Genomic DNA, 14450 nt, shown 5'->3' on the forward strand with positions numbered 1-14450 from the left:
AATAACAAGTCTAAATATTCGCATTGATGAAATCGATGGTGGTTTCTTGTTTCTACAGAAATTGTGGATGGAAATGCAAAGATGACTTTGGGAATGATCTGGACCATAATCCTCCGCTTCGCCATCCAGGACATCTCTGTGGAAGGTACGCTGGTCGCCAAAGAAACCGAACAACGACTGGCTAACTGAGAGGATGAGCTGGGAGGCGTAAGCAGCTGGGGAACCTTTAGTGTGTCGCGATCCCGGCATCAGAGCGCTTTGCTTGGAAAACTCCAGCGCTAACGTGATATTGACCTGTCGGAGTGGCCGGGAATTCTGGGATTGCTTCCGCATGTAAGACCCACACCTCACTTGGCCTCACCTTTCCCCCACAGAGACCTCAGCCAAGGAAGGCCTGCTGTTGTGGTGTCAGAGGAAGACGGCCCCCTACAAGAACGTCAACATCCAGAACTTCCACATCAGGTCGGTCTGAGGGGTGGCTGCTCACACAGCTGGGAGGCTGGGGCTTTGAACCCAACCCTTCCCTGTTTGCGTGGCTTCGCATCGCGCGGTGCAGAAACGCGCCGCTGTGTGAGTGTGTGCCCAGAGCTGGACCGGCATCCTGTTCAGGGAGCTGCAGTGCCTCCTGAGAAGGCCTCTGTGCTGGACCGAGGCAGAAAGTTCAGGTTCAGAAAGTAAAAATCCAGACCAAGATTTTGTTTCAACCAACCAACCAGCTATACTCTGTGGCTGTGACGCATTATACTCAACTGGTTAGTAGAAGCAAATTCTTGGCCTGGATTTTTACTTTCTGGACTTGATCTATCCATCCCTGGTACTGGATAAGCAGTATGGATGGATGAAACCCATCGACATTTTATCCAATTAAAGGAGGAGTTTCAACAGACTGGGATTTCAGTCAAAATAGTTTGTAAAAATACACAAACTTTTCAGACTGTTTTATTGTGCCTGCCTGTATTAAGAAGAATTTGTATGTAAACATTGGCAGGATCTCTTAGGACTAATTGTTCTACAAAACCAGATGAGTTGAGAGTTCCTCCCGTATATTATATTAAAACTACACCAAGATCGCACCGGCCTAAGTCCGCACGACTGAAGTGTGAGTCGAGCTGAATGGGAGAGGCGGTTCATTCAGCAGAGCAGGGCGGCGGGAGTGGGGCGCCCGTCGGCAGGGCGGCGGGAGTGGGGCGCCCGTCGGCAGGGCGGCGGGAGTGGGGCGCCCGTCGGCAGGGCGGCGGGAGAGGGGCGCCCGTCGGCAGGGCGGCGGGAGTGGGGCGCCCGTCGGCAGGGCGGCGGGAGAGGGGCGCCCGTCGGCAGCGCGGGCCGCAGGTGGGTGGGGGGCGGTGGATTGTGGGGCCTGGGGCATGGGATGCAGCCCCACTGACACATTTGTTGTTCGATCTCTCGGCGCTGAAGCTCAGGCAGACGGGAGGGGCAGGTTCCGTCTCGAGCGGCAGGAATGCGGCGCCTGTTTTTACCTGCCCCGCTGGAAGGGGCAGAGATTCCTGTCGGCTGAGTGCCTAGGGACCTGCCTTTTGATGTGGGTCTGTCTGCGGGCTCTGGTTTCCAACTGCGGGACAGGGGTAACTGGGAGGCCGGCATGGGAGCACAAAGCCCTCCTTATCACCTCATCGCCCCCTTGGCACGGTCCCCGTCCGGATCCTTCCTGCACTCGGGTGTCTCCTCCAGGCGACCCGTGGAAGGACCGAGCTGCCAGGCAAAGGAGAGTGGCAGCGCTCTCTGTGGCACGTGTGGGAGCTGCATGGGATCCGCCGCGGGCACCATGGTGAATTTGGTGGGGTCTGCAAAGTTCCACGTCCTCCTATCACCCTCGTTTTTCACCCGCTCCTCTCCCCCTGCCTCACCAGCTGGAAAGACGGCCTAGGCTTCTGCGCCCTGATCCATAGACACCGGCCAGAGCTGATTGACTACTCGAAACTGCGCAAGGTGAGTATCGCCGAGTGGCCACACACTAGGAGGGGTGTCTCTCGGCCTCTCCGTGGCGTGTGGGCCTCGTGCCGCGTGTTTACACAACACGAGTGCCCCGTAACCTTTTTCCTCTATTTCCCAGTTTTACTGGGTGTTAAGCTTGGCAGCGCTGTACAATTAGCCATATATGTAACAATAGCTCACCCACACGGTCACACCTCGCTGTCCATACGAGCGTGCGGATCAGTGCTGCCCATCTGGCGTGCTGGCGTTACCCATCCCCCACGGAGCGTGTTACACAGCAGAGCGCTCGCCGTGATAAAATCCCCCCCTCCCCTCCCTCCACAGGATGACCCCATGACCAACCTGAACACAGCCTTCGACGTGGCCGAGCGGTACCTGGACATTCCACGGATGCTAGACGCTGAGGGTAAGGGCCGTGGAGCCTGGGGGTTCTGGGTCACGATGCTTGGTCTGGATCACCTCTTCAGGCCAGCTGGAAGACCCCAGTGGGCAAGAGGGCGGTTCCCCTGGGCCCAGGCGCTTAGGATAACCCAGAGAGCATTTACCAGATGCAAGGTTTATGCTGATTTATACATTAATTATCAAGGCCGGCGGGTTGGTATTTCCAACTCGGACGGATGATTGAATGACTGAGTGAATGAATAGATGGTTCGGGTTTCCATTCATATTTAATGCACCCATCTGCCCCTCCCCCGAACCCCCTCTCTCCACACAGACATTGTGGGTACTGCCCGCCCGGATGAGAAGGCTATCATGACCTACGTCTCTAGCTTCTACCACGCCTTCTCGGGTGCCCAGAAGGTATCCCAGGATCCACCGATCCTCCACCCCACCCCCCCCCCCAACTCTCGAAGTCAACCTCCCTCTTCTTCTTTCCTAACAGTGTGGTTCTCTCCCTGCAGTGCAGAGCTCTGGCCCTAGGGGGCGCCCTTCTCCCTTTTCCTCTTGGCGCTTGCCGCCAGCTGCATGATGGGGGGGGTGGGGAGGAATGGGAAGGGGCACAAGCAGGCTTCCAGTGCAGCCACACGTGGCCCCCTAGCCGTGTCGTATCCCAGCACCCCCCGGTTCTGGCGTCTGACATAATCTAATTTTCGGTGCACTCCTTATGATTGATGCTCTGTGAAGAAGCAGGCCGGGGCTTGTGGGCGGCCATAATGGAATGAGCGTGTGTGTGATTTACTAAGCACGCCTCTCGCACTAATGCTTTTTTGACGCCGTGAGAATTTGCTGTGGGAAAAGGTTCTGGCCCCGAAGTGGCAGCAGCTCAGCATAGCACTTTGGAGAGAAAGATTTGTGCCGCCACGTTAAATTTCACCATGGTCTCCCCATGTGCTCTTGGCTCAGTGCGATCGTCACTGGTTGCTGTCTGTGTCATGGCATCTGTTAGGGTTGCTAGGGAGTCATTGTCACAAGAGCTCGTTAACACTACTGTGTGTTAATATCAAGGGAAAGTCAGACCGTAGTGACTGAGTCGTTAAGGAGTCACTGCAGTTCATAACGTCAGGAACCTGGTTTTAATGGAGCGCAGTTATAGATTGGTGTTAGTTTGTTTTTTCCGTGCTGAAGGATTGTTCCAGGATCTTTTATAGACTTTCAGCTAGGAGTTTAATTCCTCTGCTGCTGTTTGGTTTTTTTGGGGGCAATTTATGTGTAATTTGTTGCCCCAGGATACAGCTGGAGTATCTGAACCGTGACTGCTCAGCCAAAGATCTGCCTTATTATGGGAAAACTTGGAGGTTAGCAGAGAGCCTGGAGTGCGTCTGTGGTTCCGTAAGGTCCAGAAGAGGTTCTGCTTGTCCATTAGTCATGAAAATTGTCACGCTGACGCCTTAGTCATTGGTGTCTCTGGAGGTCTGTCTCCTCTGGATCTGGACTGCTGGTTCTCCTCCCCAGACACTGGAATCTGCTTGTGCTCACTGCCCGCTCCCCAGCATCAGCGCCACCTGCTGGCCATTGGTTTCTTCTCACCTCTGCTCTGCGTGTTTCTCTCTGTCTGTCTGTGTCTGTCCCCCACCCCCACCCCCCCTCGGGCAGACATCGTTAGCACCTTGAGGCCAGATGAGAAGGCCGTCATGACTTATGTGTCGTGTTACTACCACGCGTTCTCAGGAAAGCAGAAGGTGAGCTCCTATCTGCCCCCCTGACACCCCCCCCCCACCCAGAGCATGCCCTCCCACGTCGCTGTTTGTTTTTCTTGCTGAAAGTTTGCCGACCTCTTGCAGGCCCACAGAAAGTGCGTAACCTAAAAGGAGTGTGTTAATGTAGAATTATATGAAGCGATTCAACATTTGAAATTAAAGTTTAAAAAAAAAAAGAGAGGTGTTTTTCTCTCACTGTGTAATTTAGCCCCCCCCCTGCCCCCCTGTTGGGTGGTGTGATAAAATTCCTCACCCTTATCAGCGTGCTGAGGGACTGTGAGAGAGCTGTGCGGACAGCTTCTGGATGGATGGAGTAAGCGAGTGATTTTGCTGAGGCGGAGGTGTGCAGCTCGCCGGCGTGGGATGGCGCTGTGTGGGAGGAAAGAACGCGAGTAGTGAGATGGCCGCTATCTCCAGCAAAGCACTGGATTTGGGGGAGGGGGACTGAACGAAGAAATAAACAGATTCGCCTCCGCACAGCAAGGGGTCTTGAGTGAGGTTTGAGCAAGAGGGGGCGGCGTGGGGTGAGCCTCGAATCGGGGCCACGTTACGTTTCCAATGCAGTGTCCTGTTTCCAGCGGAGTAACCGCGTTTAGATGATTCAAGTACCTTTAAAGGGCTGCCTGAGCCGACAGCAGACGACTCCAGCCGTGATTCGCCGTCAGGTCGCCGTAGCGATCCTTATAAGGTTGCTGTGAGCTTCACAGCGCCTGACCTTGATTTTGCACCCACCAACGCTTGTCACGGGTGCATCCTGTGTCTGTTGCGATTCCTTCCGTGCATGTTCCGGAGCTTTCCAGCTGTTCCACTGCACCCCCTCTCTGCGCTGTAAGCTTCAATCTGCTTATTTTTCTGCAGCTGGGGGTCAATCCCACAAATCTTGTTCCCTTTCTTTTCACAGTAAACGTTCATGTATGCATATGTTACAATACTCCATCACATATGCATTTTTACGTTATTTTAATGAAACATTTTGATGTTAGAAACATTAACTGACATTACCGTACATGACAAGACAAAATTAATAAGCCATAAGCCATGCATATACCCCAAAACATGATGAATTTTTAGTTTAGTATTTTAATGCATAATACTTGTAAATTAGTACTAAAATTTACTTCCACACTAAGCCACTTGGTAGTCAACAGCAACTGTAGATGAAAAAATAATGAAAAGTCAGTTCCTCATCTGTCTTGAGGAATTTTCTTTTAAGCTATTTCTGCAAACCAAAATAATGTGGATAAAAGGTCCATATAACATACAGTATATCAGGTGGCAATTTTTCTAAGCAAATGGAATAACAGTCATTCAATGAAAACCCTGATTAAAGACAGGCTTGGGGACCCAGCCCCTGATCTTCAGATGCACGTCAGTCCCCATACTGGAGCAGATAGCTAACGAGTCCCCACACAGAGTCGTGTGTGAACTGACGGCCGGGTATTTACCTGCCGCTTGGGCGTTCTCTCCGTCACCCAGGCGGAAACGGCAGCCAATCGCATCTGCAAGGTCCTGGCGGTAAACCAGGATAACGAGAAGCTGATGGAGGACTACGAGCGGCTGGCCAGCGACGTAAGTGACTCTCTGCCAGCACCAGCACCTCCCGCTCGGAGCCTCCGCATTCCCATGGGATATGTTTGAAACATTAAGGACACGATATTTACCGAGGTCTAGGTTTGCCAAGACAGGGGATATAAAGGTAGGGTAGTCTGACTAGTGTAGAACCATGATTCTAGTAAGAGAGATTAAGGATTAAGTTTTGTTCCAATACGTCAGGTAGCAGTGATGCACAATGTGAACATCTGCTTCTCATTTCCTAACCCTGCCCGCCGCTTCCTCTCCCTCTTGCCTATTCTGTTTTCCCTCTCCTGCTACCCTCGGCGTCGACCTTCCCCCTGGACCGTCTCCATGCGGCTCTCCGCCGCCAAGCTGCTGGAGTGGATCCGCCGCACCATTCCCTGGTTGGAGAACCGCGCCACGGAGAACACTATGGCGGCCATGCAGCAGAAGCTGGAGGACTTCCGTGACTACCGGCGCATGCACAAGCCGCCCAAGGTGCAGGAGAAGTGTCAGCTGGAGATCAACTTCAACACCCTGCAGACCAAGCTGAGGCTCAGCAACCGTCCCGCCTTCATGCCCTCCGAAGGCAAGATGGTCTCGGTACGACCCTCCCGGCCCTCGCCGTCGGCCCCATCTTCCTCGGCAGCACAGCATTTTCGGAAAATGAGTTTATCTAGCTGTTAAGCTTCTTTTAATTTATCTGTTTGGTGACCAGTGTTGACACACCACAGCACACAACGACGAACTGTGTCCTCTGCATTTAAACCATGTGTGACATCGTGACATAGCAGGGGGCTGCTAATTCAGCGCCCGGGGAGCAGTGCTGGGGGGGCGGTACCTCGCTCAGGGTACCTCAGTGGTGCCTTGCTGGTCGGGGATTTGAACCAGCAATCTTTCAATTACAAGTGCGCTTCCCTAACCATTAAGCCACCACTGCATGGTTTCAAAGTACAACATTTTGTGGAGCCTTATGTAAGTCCAAGCAGGACTCCTATTAACCAATAATGACCTAAGGGGCAAGGTGCCTGCTGTGTAAACAGAAGATCATACCTTCCTTGGGGTGGCCTGTCGCTCAGCGGGTTAAGATCCAAACCCTGTGGATATCAGAGTGATGCCAGGGTGCTGGATGCTGGCTGACCGTGAGCTTTGACCCAAAAACCTGTACGAGAGCGAGATGGGATCGCTGAAAACACAATCTCCCCACTGTGATGAATAAAGTATCACTGCTCTGTTCTTTGCAGTGTGTTGTGACATTAAGAGAGTGCCTACAATTTAGGAGGGGTGCTTCAAGACTTGCACCAATCTATAACTGCTTTTGTGATGTCTGGTAATGTCTGTCTTCATCTGTGTTTACTTTTTTTACTTTTACATTTTATTTCTTTAGCAAATGCTTTCATTCAAAGCGACATACCTCTGAGAAAGCAGGGGCAGACTGCCTAGAGCAAATGTGACGAAATATTTTGATTATGGAGTACAGGTTGATCGTCATACATACATATATCTGGATATGAATATGTATGTGTGTAAAATGTACAAGGAGATTACAGATGGCAGAAATAGCTTTTTGCTCCGATTCTGTGGGTTTCAGGACATCTCCAACGCCTGGAGTGGCTTGGAGGGAGCAGAGAAAGGCTACGAAGAGTGGCTGCTCAACGAGATCCGCAGGCTGGAGAGACTCGACCACCTGGCAGGGAAGTTTAGGCAGAAAGCTACTATTCATGAGGGCTGGACTACAGGTAACGTTATTGTAGTTCGGTGCCTCGTGTGATGTTTTCAATAAGTTGTTTTAAATTGTTGCCGACATTAAAGCTTCTTTAGATATATCAGCTGGAATTTGTTGATTTGGCCGGGCCGCACTTGCGCCCCCTGCAGGTAAGGAGGACATGCTGCAGCAGAAGGATTTCGAGACCGCTTCCCTGTCAGAGATCAAGGCCCTGCTGAAGAAGCACGAGGCCTTCGAGAGTGACCTGGCCGCCCATCAAGACCGGGTGGAGCAGATCGCCGCCATCGCACAAGAGCTCAAGTGAGAGAGGAGGAGGGAGGAAATGGCTTAGAGGCATGGAGTACACAGTCAAGTGAGGGAGGGGGAAGAGGGGTGAAAGTTTTACAAGGGGAGCGACTTACCACACTGATCTCCTTTAACTGCCTCCACATGTGGTATTTTTATATAAAAATCCCTCCTGCACCGGTCCGCTTACCCTGCACTCTTTGTGTACTGCAGCGAGTTGGATTACTACGACTCCCCCAGGGTGAACGCCCGCTGTCAGCACATCTGTGACCTTTGGGACACCCTGGGCGCCCTGACCCAGAAGCGCAATGAGGCCCTTCAGGTGGGGGGGGGGGGGAACCGAGGGGCCCTGCGTCACCGTGGCCACCAGCACATCCCAGAGGTCCACGGCCTTTGCGCTCATGCCTCCCATTTGTCTTTGCCGGGCAGAGAACTGAGAAGCTCCTGGAAACGATCGACCAGCTCTACTTGGAGTTCGCCAAACGGGCGGCGCCCTTCAACAACTGGATGGAGGGCGCCATGGAGGACCTGCAGGATACCTTCATCGTCCACACCATTGAGGAGATCCAGGTGAGCCGGTGTGACGCTGATGCAGGTGTTCTCCACCCTGGAGACTTTCAAGGGTGCAGGGTGTCATAATGATACGGCAGGTAAGATTCATGACAGGATTCATGGTGTTCATGTGTTTCTTTTAATGACAGCAGTCAATATAACAACTGAACTAAACATCAGAACATTTATTTTTATGACAATTATCCACAAAGCGTGCAGCTTTCACCACCCTGGGAGCGTACGCAAGTGTGCACACACATCGGGGCGGAGGAGTGTGCGATACAGAGAGCGGAGGAGGATTGTAAAGGTCACGACCGTGTAGAGACAAAAATGACAAGCTGTTGTGTAAATAGGATAAATGACATAAGGCTATTTAGTTTGTTTAATAAAAGGACAATGTATAGACCTGTTCTATAGGAAAGGTAGCCTTAAATGACTTCTGTTGTGATCTGGCGCTATATAGAAAATAAAATTAAATAAAATTAACTTGACCTTCAAGGGGGGGCGGAAGGTGCCGTTGGGGGGGCAGGGCGCCCCCCTAATATAATGGTAGGGGAAACACTGTAGTGCATCTGCGTTGGTACATCGGTTGCAGCGTGTCTGTGGTAGTGCATCTGTGTTGGTACACTAGTGGTAGTGCATCGGCAGTAGTGTGTCTTCGGTGGCGTATTGGTGGAAGTGTATCTGCGGTGGCACGTCAGTGGTAGTGTGTCTGCGCTGGCGCGTCAGTGGTAGTGTGTCTGCGGCGGCGCATCTGCTTTGGTACATCGGTGGCAGTGTGTCTGCGGTTACGCATCTGTGGTAGTATGTCTGTGCTGACGCACCAGTGGTAAGCAGTGAGTAGTGATGTGTCAGTGCTGGCAGGGAGTAGTGGTGCGTCAGTGCAGATTTTTCACAAGCTCATGTGTTTGATTAGGGTCTAACGGCAGCTCATGAGCAGTTCAAGGCCACTCTGCCTGAAGCAGACAAGGAGCGGCAGGCCATCCTGGGCATTCACAACGAGATCTCCAAGATCGTCCAGACCTACCATGTCAACATGGCTGGCAGCAACCCCTACACCACTATCACCCCCCAGACCATCAATGCCAAGTGGGAGAAGGTAAGCGGGGGGCCTTGGGAATCGAGTCACTGACCCCCAAGGAGGGGACAGGCCACTGACCGGCTGTGGCAATAATATACCTTATTGTGCATTTCCACCGGCATACAGGAACTACGCCGTACCTGACTCGTATCACAAAGAGACACTAGTTACAGCACAGTTCCTGCTCACTTCGCTTGTCCTCTGCAAAATGGTCGGCTTGGTAAAGCTGTTTCCAGGTTTGATGTAAAACCAGAGATGCTTATTTACTGTTCATGATTTACTGTGTACTAATTTCCGCTAGATCATCTGAGAATTGCCATTTTATGTTATCATCAAACGCTAGTGGAATTAGCATTCGCTTGTGTAAGTTTGCATTACGAATCCATTCCATTCAGCTGTTCTATAGTACTTTTTAAAGTGGCAGGTTGGAAGTTTTCAAGTTCCAAGTTTTCGGGAATGCATCATAACATCGCAATGTGCAGTACTACTAATAATGAATAATATATTCGAACATGTCGGTTTTTTTTCCTTCAGATAATCCATGCACATCAATGCAGATTACCAGTATCTCTCTGCATTTCGACCAGTCAGATAGTGGTGACACACAACCAGCTTGGTTTGGTCACACTTTCAGTCCTGCTAGTAAGCAGGACCACATCAGCATGGGTACAGCTTACATAATTTACCACGGAAAATCGTCTCTTCGTGGTACAGCTTGGCTACAGCTCAGTTCTTGGTGCCAATGAAAAAGCACCAATAGACCTGTAGAGACAGGCCCGCTGGCATACTGTGGTATTACGGAACTTTAAACCTGAATAGGCAGGCCCGCTGGCATACTGTGGTAATACTGAACTTTAAACCTGAATAGGCAGGCCCGCTGGCATACTGTGGTAATACTGAACTTTAAACCTGAATAGGCAGGCCCGCTGGCATACTGTGGTAATACTGAACTTTAAACCTGAATAGGCAGGCCCGCTGGCATACTGTGGTAATACTGAACTTTAAACCTGAATAGGCAGGCCCGCTGGCATACTGTGGTAATACTGAACTTTAAACCTGAATAGGCAGGCCCGCTGGCATACTGTGGTAATACTGAACTTTAAACCTGAATAGGCAGGCCCGCTGACATACTGTGGTAATACTGAACTTTAAACCTGAATAGGCAGGCCCGCTGGCATACTGTGGTATTACTGAACTTTAAACCTGAATAGGCAGGCCTGCTGGCATACTGTGGTATTACTGAACTTTAACCCTGAATAGGCAGGCCCGCTGACATACTGTGGTAATACTGAACTTTAAACCTGAATAGGCAGGCCCGCTGGCATACTGTGGTATTACTGAACTTTAAACCTGAATAGGCAGGCCTGCTGGCATACTGTGGTATTACTGAACTTTAACCCTGAATAGGCAGGCCCGCTGGCATACTGTGGTAATACTGAACTTTAACCCTGAATAGGCAGGCCCTCTGACATACTGTGGCAATGCTGCACTTTAAACCTGAATAGGCAGGCCCTCTGACATACTGTGGCAATGCTGCACTTTAACCCTGAATAGGCAGGCCCTCTGACATACTGTGGCAATGCTGCACTTTAAACCTGAATAGGCAGGCCCTCTGACATACTGTGGCAATGCTGAACTTTAACCCTGAATAGGCAGGCCCTCTGATAGGCTTTGTCAGTACTGTACCTTATGCTACGTTCCATTTACTTTGGAGGTCAGAAGTCAGAGCTGAGAATGACGTCACATTCGAGATATCTACATTCCAGTACAAGTTGGAAAGCAATTTAGCAATACCAGTTCTAGCCAGGTTTGTTGTTAGTCATTGTTAGCAATACCAGTTGATAACAGTTACTGTAGCAACATGTCCAGAGATAGTGGTTGGGCAGTACTGTGTGCACCACCGATTTAATGAGACCCCAATGATACATTAGTGCTAATAAACAGTAGGCTGTATAACTAAAGAACATAAGAACATAAAGCTTTCACTTCTGTCGATGAATGGCGCAGTCATGTTGAATTTTGGGTGCATTCTAGTTGAAATCTCTGACTAGGAACTTTTCACTTACGAGTTTAAATGGAACAACATCAGACCTGAAAAGACCGGCACACTTAGGCTGTGTCAGTACTATTCCTTAGACCTGGCACCTAGTATCCTTGTAGAGAATAGCTAATCTACTTTTAAAATGGCTGTTGTCTGCCATTATGTCATTTTGCATATCTGAACTTCATTTCAGCCCAGTTCCAGGAAGACAGAGCCATCCTTCAAATCAGTACATCCTCTCCGAGAACTGAAATAACTATTTTAGACATCTCTGTCAACAGCCTGTTCAAATCTGATACAGATATTTTTGTGCCTAGATCTGCAGAATGCTTCACATTGCACCCGGATAATAACACGTTCTACTGCTTCTAAACAGGTTTTTTTTTATCTTCAGGACATGTTTCCTCCATGTCTACCTATCAGTGAAAGTTTAACCTTCAGTGAAATGTAAGTGGTTATGTGCAGTTGTAAGTAATGTTACATTTGGGGTTGCTAGCTCTGCGCCGGTTTGTATCCCGTCACTATGCACCGTGAGCCGCTGCCATTGTCCGCTAAGGGCCGTGATGTCGAATGTGGGCCAGGCTGCGGCGCCGACTGCCATTAGCATGACCCGCGGGCTTCAGCGCATGTGCTGCCCTCCTCGGGACAGGTGCGGCAGCTGGTGCCCCAGAGGGACCAGGCCCTGGTGGAGGAACACACGCGGCAGCAGGACAACGAGCGCCTGCGCAAGCAATTCGCCGGGCAGGCTAATGTCATCGGGCCCTGGATCCAGACCAAGATGGAGGTGAGTCCGGCACCAAGTCCGGCACCATGGGCGATCCTGTCCCAGAATCAAAAAAACAAAGACTTATTTAAAATTCGGGGTTTACATGGTCATCTTAATTATTATTTCATATGTAGTCATCTTAATCACCTTCCTGTTTCAGCTTAACAAACAATTAGAATTATTGTGAATAATTTTATGTTATTATATAAAATGATTGTCCTACAGCATTTTAATGCAGAAAATTTATTTTCTGTTGCAAATAACATTTGGTTTGTCATTTTACATATACATCATCCAGTCTATTTATTAACTTAGTAACGCTTTTCTTAAAAGCAGTCATCATAATGCATTATAGATGTCATAATGCATTCATGAAGTTTTATGAACATGGCTATAACTATTTATATAAAGGCATAACACATTATAGCCGTGTTTATTATGAGTTATGAATGCTCTATGAATCTCTCATCTATAATGCACTATAGAAACTTTCATAATGCACTATGTTGGCTTATACTGACCATTACAATGCATTATGAAGGTATGTATAGTGCATTATACATGAGTGCTTTAAGTAAAGTGTTACCATTAACTTTACACACAGTGTTTTGCACGTTGTGAAAAAAGTAGGGAATACAAACTCATGGTGCTGAGACAGTTGCAGTAGATTTTGTACGCACCGTGCTCCCAGAAACCCTGCGGCATGCCTTCCCAGCATGCTCAGCGCCCACGCCGTGTCTCCACGCAGGAAATCGGCCGCATCTCCATAGAAATGCACGGGACCCTGGAGACCCAGCTGACGCAGCTGCGCCAATACGAGAAGAACATCATCAACTACAAGCCGAAGATCGATCAGTTGGAGGGTGACCACCAGCTCATTCAGGAGGCGCTCATCTTCGACAACAAGCACACCAACTACACCATGGAGGTACATAGGGCCGCATCGTCCAATCAGACGCCCAGTCCCGTTGGCTGCTGTTTGATTCACTCACTCTGCTGAGAAGCTCTCAGTAGTTGTACGCATTAGTCTGAAAGATTCGCTAAGGGTTGAGAGCGTGTGTGCTGCTGTGGTACTGATTATCATCAGCCGTTTGGCACGGTGATTGAAGCCAATCAGAAGAGCAGGTGGTCCGAAATCACATACTTACACAGTAGGTACTGAATTTCATCAGAAGCATACTACTTGACTGTTAATGTACTACATACTGTATGTAAGCATGCATAACAGTATGCTTACATTCGGACACACTGTGGTCGCCATCGTGCGTATTGCATGACCCTGCCGTTTTTCCAGTGACGTAGCTTGACTCCCATGACAGTTAAGAAGTATTATAAACCATCAACGAAAAAATACATTAACTTATGTAATTGGGTATTATTTTCTACTTCAGTATTATTTTCTAATTTATATAGAAACGACACTTTCTCCTCCATCTTAACCATGAACCGTGACCTTAGCCCCTGCCAGTGGCCTTGTGGGAGAGTGTAGTGCCCATCAGTCGTACAGTTAGGAATCTTGCAGAATGCAGTATGTCATCTGGGTACCGTTGACTGTCTCATCCATATTGAGGATTGTGACATAATGCTCACGTCACATACTCTACTTCGCCTACAACATAGTAAACAAGCATTTGATTTCGGACACACCCATAGTTTCAAACTGTCCCCTCATTGGAATGACGACTGTTACCAGCCACTGTCAGTGCACAACAGAGGTCACCTGTGGAAGGCAATCTTACTGTAGCTGTTGGGCTGTACTTAACTTGTTTCAGAACAACAAGTCTTAAACCCTTTATATGAAAACTATGAAACTGATATCGTCTTGATCAAGGGTGGGCATATCTAGAAATGTGGGTTTTCGCTGCAACTCCTCAATTATGCCCATTTACTAATTGGAGGACTGAGTGGCAGAAGAGTTCTTAAACTGGGGTTTGAACAGCTGACCTAAAGGTTATCCCAAAAACCTGCATGCACACCGTCCCTTTGCGGATAAGATCGCCCACCCCTGGTCTTGATCATGTATCTGGTGAGTCAGCAATTCCGCTAAAAGTGTTCATGCTTATCCCACCCCTGTCTCTCTTGCTCGGTCCACCTCCCCCTCAGCACATTCGTGTGGGCTGGGAGCAGCTTCTGACGACCATCGCCCGCACCATCAACGAGATCGAGAACCAGATCCTGACCAGGGACGCCAAGGGCATCAGCCAGGAGCAGATGAACGAGTTCCGGGCCTCTTTCAACCACTTTGACCGGGTTGGTCCAAGGGGGTGGTTTTGGATGGGAAAGCAACCTATAAATGAATGAGGAGTTGCTAAATAAGGATAGCCCATTTCAAGTTCTGGTCTCATTAGGTTTTT

The 14450-nt window shown here is 49.6% G+C and overlaps 1 protein-coding gene across 5 annotated transcripts in view; it reads left to right on the top strand.

Moving 5' to 3' along the window:
- The window catches only part of LOC111859957 (alpha-actinin-1-like), a 30081-nt gene that overhangs the window by 11288 nt on the left and 4343 nt on the right, over positions 1-14450 (top strand). For 3 of the 5 annotated variants that reach the window (XM_023843164.2, XM_023843160.2, XM_023843162.2), the window contains exons 4-18: positions 59-145; positions 375-462; positions 1869-1947; positions 2278-2359; positions 2669-2754; positions 5568-5660; positions 6018-6248; positions 7237-7384; positions 7521-7671; positions 7870-7978; positions 8086-8226; positions 9125-9307; positions 11980-12114; positions 12845-13024; positions 14200-14346. In XM_023843164.2, coding sequence (XP_023698932.1) covers positions 59-145; positions 375-462; positions 1869-1947; positions 2278-2359; positions 2669-2754; positions 5568-5660; positions 6018-6248; positions 7237-7384; positions 7521-7671; positions 7870-7978; positions 8086-8226; positions 9125-9307; positions 11980-12114; positions 12845-13024; positions 14200-14346 — 1940 coding nt within the window. Of the gene's footprint in view, positions 1-58; positions 146-374; positions 463-1868; positions 1948-2277; positions 2360-2668; positions 2755-3987; positions 4074-5567; positions 5661-6017; positions 6249-7236; positions 7385-7520; positions 7672-7869; positions 7979-8085; positions 8227-9124; positions 9308-11979; positions 12115-12844; positions 13025-14199; positions 14347-14450 lie in introns of all 5 variants that reach the window. The other 2 variants (XM_023843161.2, XM_023843163.2) reach the window with 1 other exon arrangement.

Source organism: Paramormyrops kingsleyae, chromosome 19 (assembly GCF_048594095.1).
Source record: "Paramormyrops kingsleyae isolate MSU_618 chromosome 19, PKINGS_0.4, whole genome shotgun sequence".
NCBI lineage: Eukaryota > Metazoa > Chordata > Actinopteri > Osteoglossiformes > Mormyridae > Paramormyrops > Paramormyrops kingsleyae.